The following is an 8,711-nucleotide window of genomic DNA, read 5'->3' as shown; positions in this document are numbered from 1 at the left end:
GGCGGTAATCACAGGGATATTGCTGTATTAAGTGTTTGCATTGTGAAAGTCAGGTTGGCACTTTATGGCTATAAAAACCCTGGCCCCGCCCAAAAGGTAGCTTTATAGTACTTGTTTCTGTTCCCAACAGGTCTAAAACCAACAAACCATATGTGTATTTTAACATGTTCTTTATAGCTGCCTCTGAAACTTTCCAGGGAGAGAGGATCTTTTAAAAAGTGAATGGAGCGTGTCCGTGCAACAGGCAAGTATATTGATAGTAAAGAGAAATACTAGATCATCCGCTAACATTTTAAGATGATAGCTACTGGTTTAAATATAAAAAACCAGTCCATGGACCAACCCTTAGAGATAAATGTCACTGACCCACTTCAGCAATGTGGGCTTTTTTTCTGGCTGCTGAACTTTAGAAATTCTCAGAAGATAAATTTACAGTCTGCTCAGGGGGAAGATTGCAACCTCAAACAATTAAGTAAAACCTTAGCTATATACAATCATTTTAATTTCATCCTTTGATATTGTTCATATGATTAAGTTCTTTCCAAACAAACTTCACATAGAACTTGGCCTATGAGGAACAGACTAAGCCCACATGTATCCTGACAGGGGTGTTTACTCAAACGGAGTTATCCCAGCCATGCTGTGTGTACTTGGGGACGTAAAAGGGCCTGGGGGAAGGAACTCAGAGAACAATAAGGATAGAGGAACTTAGAAGAAATAACCTACTGGGAGAACAGGAATGCACTGGGAATAGAAGAATCAGTCAGACAAGAAGAAATCAGATATTGGGAAAATGCCCATGAAGAGGAAGCAAGAGATGCCCATGAAGACAGGTTTGGAGAGGAGCAGTGTGGAGCAAGGAGCAGTTTGAAGATGGAGGATAGGGGCTGCCCACAGAGCAGGGCAAGGTCGGAGAGAAGACAGTTCCAGGAGTGCAGCACCGGAGCAAAGGAAGGGGTGCAAGTCACAGGGGGTGAAGAGGAAGAAAGCAGACGACACTCGCATAAACTTTGACTAGGGAGGCTTCTCTTCAGCCAGCAGACCAGTACCTCTTGCTGCAGAAACATATTTCACTTCCTCATCTTCCTGGAGTGGAGCAGATGGAGAGATAGGCCTTGACTACTTAAGAAATCGTGGCTGAGTTCAAGATAGCCATGTCTTCCGCATCAGTGGAAATCCACCTGGCTGCCTGGTCTGGAGGAGAGCAGGACTGGCTTGGGGGTCCCTGCCCCTGGCCCGCGGTGAGCACTGTAGCCCTCTGTGGATGCAGCATAGATAACAAGCAGGCGCAGGTGTTGATACAGCCTTTTCTGCACTGATGGCCTGACTGCGACCCAGGTGCTGCTGGTTTTGACTTGCTACTCATTAACAGGGCTCAGGCAGTGTGGTTCCCTCCACAGGACCAATGAGGGTTGGCGATGGTGACATGCAGCCACCCAAGCTCTGTCAGAATCTGCTGCCTTTGGGCATGCTAGGATCTGTGACCCTCCCCATGGATGGACTATCCTAGAGTTATGGCATCCTGTTAGGTGGGGCCTAGGAGTGAAGCCCACTCTGCTGAGCTGATGCAAAGGATTTCTCTTCCCTTAGACAGGGCTCCCTGAGCCTGAGGGAAAGATTTCTCCCTGCCATTCTTAGTTGGTCCTTAGTTTGGCAGAGGAGTAGGGCAGGATGGGTACCCCCAGCCTGGGAAAGAACAACTTTTGGGGCCCCATACTACTCAAAACACTGTGGGGAGTGTGCCAAAAGTGACAAGAGCAGTGGGGTGGCAGATGAGGGGATACATATCCAAGTCACCATCAGGGAAAATCTCCCTTTCCAGAGGTGACCAGAGGCACTGGTGAGGGCTTGCAAAGATGACAAGGGAGGGGAGCCCATGGTTCAGTGCCACCATCCTGCTAGCTGCATAGCCGGTGCAGGTGCTGAGCGTGCAGCTCATGGGGTAGACGTGCCGAGCTGCCGAGAGTCACCCCGACGGGGAGTGGCTGGTCACCCCCACGGAGAGGTGAGGATCTCCCGGGAGGAGGGAACAGTCCCTCTCCTCAGCGCCTCTCCAATCGACCCCCTGGGCGTGACGTGTGCTCGGCAGCGGAGATGGAGTAGGGGAACGTTTTTGGGGTCCCCGCTTTTAAAGCTGCAGCTCCGTCAGGGACCCGCCGATGAGCCCCTGGCAGAGGGCGCCTCGCTGTTTGCTTCCAGAGCTGTCGGGAAAGAATCGTCTTCTGCAGGATAAAGTCCCTGTCTACGTGGGTGTATTGCCCGTGTCCAAAGTCTACAGGCAGGAGGCTGCCTGCTGCAATCCCCGAGAGAGGGATGACTTTTAAAATATATGGGCTGATTGCAAATAAGTTACTAATAAGCCGCTTTGGCATAAGAACGGCTCTATGCATTATTTCCTAAGATCTGTTTATTTGCAAATATTTCTTTCTTTTTTGTCTTTTTTTTTTAAATTGTTCGGGAAAAAAAAGTACAGAAGTTAATATTTAGACATTCATACTATTAAGTAATAGAGCTATAAACTCTCAAATAAGGCACTTTCATTTTACTTAACAATAGATAACACAACAGCGACAGTGAAACAGACCAAACAAAAGCGATCACCAAAATTGTTGTGACAGTACAATTACCCGGCTAGAAAATTTATTCAATATGCTTTACCATTGCATTGACACAGCAGGGAAAAAAAAGCCCAGATATTCAGAGAATAATACAACAAGGCAGGAGGTATTTGGAAAAAAAAAAAAGGATTTATTTTGAAATACACTTTTAAGAGATACTTTGCCTCCCCGATTTGTTATCGATGTGCATCTGACACGATACAAAACAAACAAACGAAGAAAAAAACCACGTTCTGTACAGAGCTCTAAAATGAGCCGCGATTATCTACAAGATGAGCTTTACGCTTGGGTGTGGGTTGGAGAGGGGCCCGATCCTGCAGTCCGCACTCTCGAAACGAGTTTCGCAGACATGTGGTAGGAAAGCTTGGCCCCGAGTCTGCGTGCGTGTCTCCGTGTGTATGTGTGTGTGTGCGCGTCTGTGAGTTCCTACAATACAGTCCTTGAGTAAAGTGGGCAAGTTGGAGCTGCCGGAGCGGGCGCGGGTCCCTGGCTGCTCTAGAAGTCCTGCCGCGGGGTGTGAGTTAGACTGTGCCGCCGTAGATCACAGTTTCGCCTGAACACTTTGCCGCACTGCTCACAGTTGTAGGGCTTGATGTCTGTATGGGTAAGAAGGTGAGTTTTCAGGTTACTTCTTTGATTAAAGGTTCTTCCACATGTGGGGCATTTGTGTGGAGATTCCTGTTCAGATTTGAAGCAAGCAAAGGATTAATCCTTCACAAACCACCTGGTTTAACGTATCACTGCACTTTTTCTCATCGCAACGCACAACTTGAGATATCGGGGGTGGACACGAACGAGAGCAATCCCGGGCGGGCGGGCGACCGCCCACCTCGCCCTGTCCTGCCCCAGAAGCCTTATTTTATACTTCTGGAGTCGTGACATTTCGCGCCCCTGTCGTGCACGAAAAGCGGCCACCTCGCCGCCCTCCTGCTCTGGTACTCCCGCTGCCCGCCCGACGGCCGCGGCGGTCCCTCTGCACCGCTCCGCACCGCATCCCGCCTCCGGGCTGTCCCGCCGCCCCGCGCCCGCCGCCGCCGTCAGGGCCAGGTTCAGCCCTCAACGAAAAACGCCTCGAAGCAGCGGCGTGGACAAACCCGAACCCGGGGTTCACTCCCCGCCGCCAACTGCGTCCCTGCTGGCTTTAAGCCCTTCTCCCGCGGCCGCTGTTTTTCCGCGGGTCTCCCGCGGCCGCGGAGGTAACCATCAGCCGCTGCCCTCCCCCAGGAAGCACAGGGCCGTCCAGCGCCGGAGCCCACTCTCTCCCCTCGCTCCCCTCCGCACCAGAGCCCCGTTCCCCCGGCGGCCACCGCCCCTGCCCCGCGGCGGGCCGAGCCGAGCCGGGCCGTGCCCCTGCCGGCGGCACACGCGTGGAGAGGCCGGGGAGAGCCGGGCTCACCTGCATGTGTAGGGTTTTGTGGACCGCCAGGGTCCTGGACTGGCAGAAGCCCTTCCCGCACTCCTGGCACTTGAAGGGTTTCTCTTTGGAATGGATGTACCTGTAAGGCAACCCGCGGGGTGAGCAGTGCTGCTGGGGGCGCGGGGATCACCCGTTCCCAGGCCCCGCTCCCCCCGACTCAACTCCCCTCAAAAGCCCTCACTCTGATCCTGTCTCCTTCTCCCTTTTATAATTCTGTTTATGATTAAGCTTCTTTAACGGTTCAAAACATTTGCAATAATTCGTATCGAAGTGTGAGTGCACTCTCTGGTGCCAAACCGGGACAGCATCTGTGCCGCCGGCCGGACCCGAGCCCGCTCTTCTCCGAAGGTGGAGAGGATTCTCTGCCCAGTGGCCTCAGGCGCCGCTCGGCACCGGCTGCAGAGTGCGCAGATGAGGGGGGGGGCGAGCGCGAAAGCGCCCACCTGCGCCCCGTCCTGCTCCCCGCGCCCCCCAGGGTCGCGCTTCAGAACCACAAAAGCCCCGGGGGCTTCCTCCCCGGGTGTGAACCCCCTCGTCTCTCCCTCAGGTGGGTGCCTGTCCCATGCAGGTTTAGAGAGAGAGCAGGTTTAGACTGTCGTGGTGCCTCCGCGGCCGCGGAGTTGGAGCGGGGATTCCTCCTGCTGCCTTCGTGGCTCAGCCCAGAGCTCCCGGAGCGGCTCAGCCTCATCGCCCCCGAGTGGATCACCCTACCCCGGCTCCCCTTGGCCCGACCCCGGTCGTGGTGGTCCCTCACCGGTGGTCCCGCAGGTGGTCCTGCCTCCGGAAAGCCTTGTGGCAGATGTCGCAGGTGTAAGGTCGCTCGTCCGTGTGGGTTCGCTCGTGGATGAGGAGGTTGTAGGACTTGGTGAAGTGCCTGCCGCAGAACTTGCAGATGAACTCCTTTTTCGTCTTGGAGGGCAAGCGGCCGCGGGAGGGCTTCCTATCCGGAGACAGCTTGCTGATGCTCGACAGAGGCGAGGCCAGTCCGGGGCTCAGCTTGGCGAGCTCCCCCACCTTCGGGGGGTCCTCCTGCGTGGCGGCCACGGCCAGGTTGGCAAAGTCAAAGCGGGGCCTGTCCTTGTGCAATGCTGGGAGGACGTGGGCGATGGCCCCTTGCTTGGGGTGGAAGAGGTGCGTGGCGAAAGGGAGCGCGGGGAAAGGGAAGCGGGAGTCCACCAAGCCCTGCGCGGCCGCCATCTCCGTGATGGTGGAACGGGTGATTTCATGCACATTGGGGTAGCCCAATGTCCAGTGGTTCATGTGCATGGTTTGCACGGCGCTGAGTCCGTACAGACCTTGCAACTGGTCCACAGCCGCGGGGAAGGTGTTCACAGCCTGGAGGAAGGAGTAGTTAGTGAGTTGTAGAGACGGGTGCAGCGGGATGGGGGCTGGCAGCGCCTTGCTTCCCATCTTCACGGGGCAGGCGTGGGCCGGCGGAGTAGCTGGTGCCTCTGCTGGGCTTCCGAGACGGGGAGAAAATCCTAAGAAGAAAGAGGGAGAAAGGAGGGGAAAGAGACTTTTACTGAGAACAGCGTGGTCCCCCCTTAGCCGAGGCGAGTGCAGCGACCGAGCCAGGGAGGGCCAGACACGGCTCCGGTGCGCTGCCGTGCCGCGGCCCTAATGCCCCGCCGCAGCCCAGGCTCCCGCCCTCCGCCGGGGCCGGCGGCCGATACTGACCCACGGCGCGACCGCTTCGACCGGAGAAGCTAAAGCGTAAAAAAAAAAAAAAAAAAAAATCCGTCTCAAAACACCCACCCCAAATTAAAATAGAGAAAACCCACTGCGGAGCCAACCGAAGGCGCCGCAGATTCAAATTAAACGAATGGTGGAAAAATACACGCGGAACGGAGACGGGGCCGGGGCCGAAGCCCTTCTGCTTCCCGTCTCCCCGCCGCCGACCCCCGCAGCGCCCACCGTGGGGATCCCGGAGCCACCTCCCTCCTGCCCCCCGCGCCGACCCGGCCCCCGGCGTCGCTCCCACCCTCCGCCCGGCCTCCCGCGGACGCAGAGGCCCCGACCCCGACCCCTCCTGGCTGGGGCCTCCCCGGGATGGAGCAGGGTGCTCGCGGAGGGCCGAGGCAGGCCCGTGAGGGAGCGGAGGGGGGGAGGGAGTAAGGGGAAATAAACCCTGCGTTCATCCCAGCTCGGTTGCTTATTTTTCTTCCTTCAACAACAACTAATTTATCAAGATAACCGAAGGAGAGAAAAAGAGCCCGGGCCTCGCACGCACACCTCCTACCCAGCCCCCCGCGCCGTAGCCATCCCATCGGCAGCGAGGAGGGTGGCCGGCCCGGAGGCCTCCCCGGTCCGCCGAGGGCCGCCCCGCACGGCGCTGCCCCGCACTCGGCTCCCTCCGTCCTGCAGGGCCAAGAATGACGAGCGCAGCCCCGGTGGGACGGAGCCGTGAGGACGAGCACCCCGCACCCCCTCGGCCATTCCCAGGCTGGGACCTCCGCCGGAGCGGCGGGGCCGTGAGCTAATGAGCGGTGTGTGACTGTCAGAGGGTTTCACTCAGCCCACTCAACCGAAACCGCCGGGCCCGCTGCTCCCGTCGCACGGGGGGTCCCCTCGGTGGCTCCGGGGAGATGGTCCCCTCCCGCAGGGCAGGGGGACATCAGTGCGGGGGGCAAGCCCCTGCCCTTTCCTTTTTTTTTGCTTTCGTTGAGGGTTCACTTCCAGCTGCCAAGAGGCTGCTGCGACCCAGGAAAGCGGCCAAAGCAAGCGCCGGGGTCTCTCCGGGCCTGTAAACAAGAGGTAGGGCCGAGGGTGCCCCAGCACCTCCTGGGATTTGTGTGGAAGGACTGGTAAGGCGCAGTTTCCAAAGTAAACAAGAGACCCTCCCCCAGCCAAAATCCTAAACCAAACCCCCCAAAACAACAACAAAAATAAAAGAAACTCTCCAAGCGTAGAGCCCGCGCTCCGGGAGAGGTGTCCCTGCCTCCCGGGCCGCCACCGCCCCGCAGCCCTCACCGCCGCTCCTGCTCGGACTACTCCGCTGGCACCGGGCACCCGCTGGCTGGAAAGATACTTTCGATTTTTTTCTTAAAATACCTTTCCTCCCCGCTTGTGGCACCGCACAATTGGCACACCGGGAAAAAAAAATTGCGGCAAGGAGGTCGGGCGTGAGCTGCAGCTCTGCACACCCCTGTTTTCGTTTTCCTCGAGTCGTGGCTCCCCACGGCTTCCTCTGGTGGTGCCCAGTTTTTCTCGTTTGTGTTTGTATCGACACTGGGGACAGTGTTATAGATACGACCTATTATATATGGCGACCTTTTTGTTTTGTTGGGGGGGTTGGTTATATATAGAGACTTATTTTTAAAGATGTCGTAGTGTGAGTTCCTATTCGCTTTCCGCCAGGAACCGACACAGAAGCAATAAAATCGCTTTTCGCTGGCTGCTCCCGTGGCTCCTGCTTCCATCCCTGCTGGCTGTGCCTGGGTTTCGGAGCTACAGGCTGAGAACTATGACAGAGGTAGGGACAGTGTTTCTGTAGGGCAGAGCTCCCTCTGCTACAGCTGCATTTGGTGGCCGTGTGTGGGGGTGTCATTGCATGACTCTTGTTTTCGTGTCAAACAACCAAATCTGAAAAAACTACTCTGAACACGAAATCCGCATTTTAAGGAAGAAATTTGTAAAACTGCGATGCCTTTTGAACTGCGCTACATCTGTTACTATTTGTATTCGGAGGTAACTTTACTAAAACCTATTTTAAAAAGTCCAGAAAGTGCCTTCCTACGTGATTTTAAGGCCATTTATAACAAGGTGCGTTGGGGCGCGCGGGCGGGGGGATAAAGTCAACCAAAAACGGATGTTATTTAAACTTTGGCACTTCCTTTTCCCTTTTCATTCAGAGCGCTTAATTAAATTAAGCCCGGTGCCTCGGCAGGACACTCCTCTCTACCTGCTTGCCGCCGACCTGCTGCCCACCCAGCGCTCCCCATCCTACCGCGGCGGGGCCGGGCCGGGCCGTGCCCCGAGGGCACTGCCGTCATTCCCGGGGAGCGGGTGGACCCTGGGTCGCCTCCGCTCCGCGCCGGCCCCACCAGAAGCCGCGGCCGCCGGTCCCGGCGCTGCCTGGTGTTTCCACGCACCGCGGATTTCTCCAGTGTCACCCGCGGATCAGCCCCGTAGTCCGCGCACGGACCGGCTTCTCCCCGTTAGGAATTTCTCGGGAAGGACATCGGCTGCGCGCCCCACGAGGCCCCCGCCTGGCCCCGCACCAACACGCCCGCGGCATGCGGAGGGCACCCGCAACCCAAATTACCGCGGAGCTGCGAATTGAAAGTAAGCCCAGCGGTCCGGCGGTCCCGCGCTCCCGGCGGAGGGGACGCTCCGCTCTCGGGGCGGTCGCCCCGCTCCCGCCGACAGCAGTGGGCAGGGCGGGCCAGGGGAGCCAGTCACCTACCGCAGCCTGCTGCTCCTCCCGGGGCAAAGCTGAGGCGGCGGCCGCGGCACCTTCACGGAGACATTAGATCCACAGCGAGGGCGCTCAGCGGGGCTAGGGCCCGGCGGCGGACGGCATGTTGCGGAGGGCTGGGCGGCTGGGAGCTCTGGCCGCGGCGGTCCCGGGGCCCCGGCAGAGACCGCCGCCACCCGCCCGCAGCCTCTCGCCTTCGACCCCGGCGAGGCTCGGCTCGAGTCTGAGCCGCCCCCTGCCCGGTCCATCACATTTCAGC

General features: G+C 57.7%; 1 protein-coding gene across 2 annotated transcripts; it reads right to left on the bottom strand.

Moving 5' to 3' along the window:
• Window positions 1-2,724: 2,724 nt before the first annotated feature.
• On the bottom strand, window positions 2,725-8,605 carry OSR2 (odd-skipped related transciption factor 2). 2 transcript variants are annotated; one of them, XM_027657201.1, is made up of 4 exons: window positions 8,441-8,605; window positions 4,790-5,516; window positions 4,015-4,114; window positions 2,725-3,296 (listed from the first exon to the last, which is right to left on the bottom strand). In XM_027657201.1, exons 2-4 carry the CDS (start codon window positions 5,443-5,445, stop codon window positions 3,114-3,116), a joined length of 939 nt encoding a protein of 312 aa, XP_027513002.1. In that variant the 5' UTR covers window positions 5,446-5,516; window positions 8,441-8,605; the 3' UTR covers window positions 2,725-3,113. The 2 variants fall into 2 exon arrangements, with proteins under 2 accessions (XP_027513002.1, XP_027513003.1); XM_027657202.1 differs by lacking the exon at window positions 8,441-8,605 and having other exon boundaries at window positions 2,725-3,214; window positions 4,790-5,603.
• Window positions 8,606-8,711: the final 106 nt, after the last annotated feature.

This window comes from Corapipo altera, unplaced genomic scaffold (assembly GCF_003945725.1).
Source record: "Corapipo altera isolate COAL_440 unplaced genomic scaffold, ASM394572v1 52b, whole genome shotgun sequence".
Classification (NCBI taxonomy): Eukaryota; Metazoa; Chordata; class Aves; order Passeriformes; family Pipridae; genus Corapipo; species Corapipo altera.
This window is presented reverse-complemented; position numbering and strand designations above follow the sequence as displayed.

Bases quoted from the DNA above. Each gene is read 5' to 3' on its own strand.
- OSR2 (XM_027657201.1), bottom strand. From the start codon at position 5,445: ATGGGAAGCAAGGCGCTGCCAGCCCCCATCCCGCTGCACCCGTCTCTA. The intron at 4,115-4,789 runs GTGAGGGACCAC...GTTGCCTTACAG, and splicing joins GACCACCTGCGGGACCACCG to GTACATCCATTCCAAAGAGA. The intron at 3,297-4,014 runs GTGAGCCCGGCT...AAATCTGAACAG, and splicing joins ACAAAACCCTACACATGCAG to GAATCTCCACACAAATGCCC.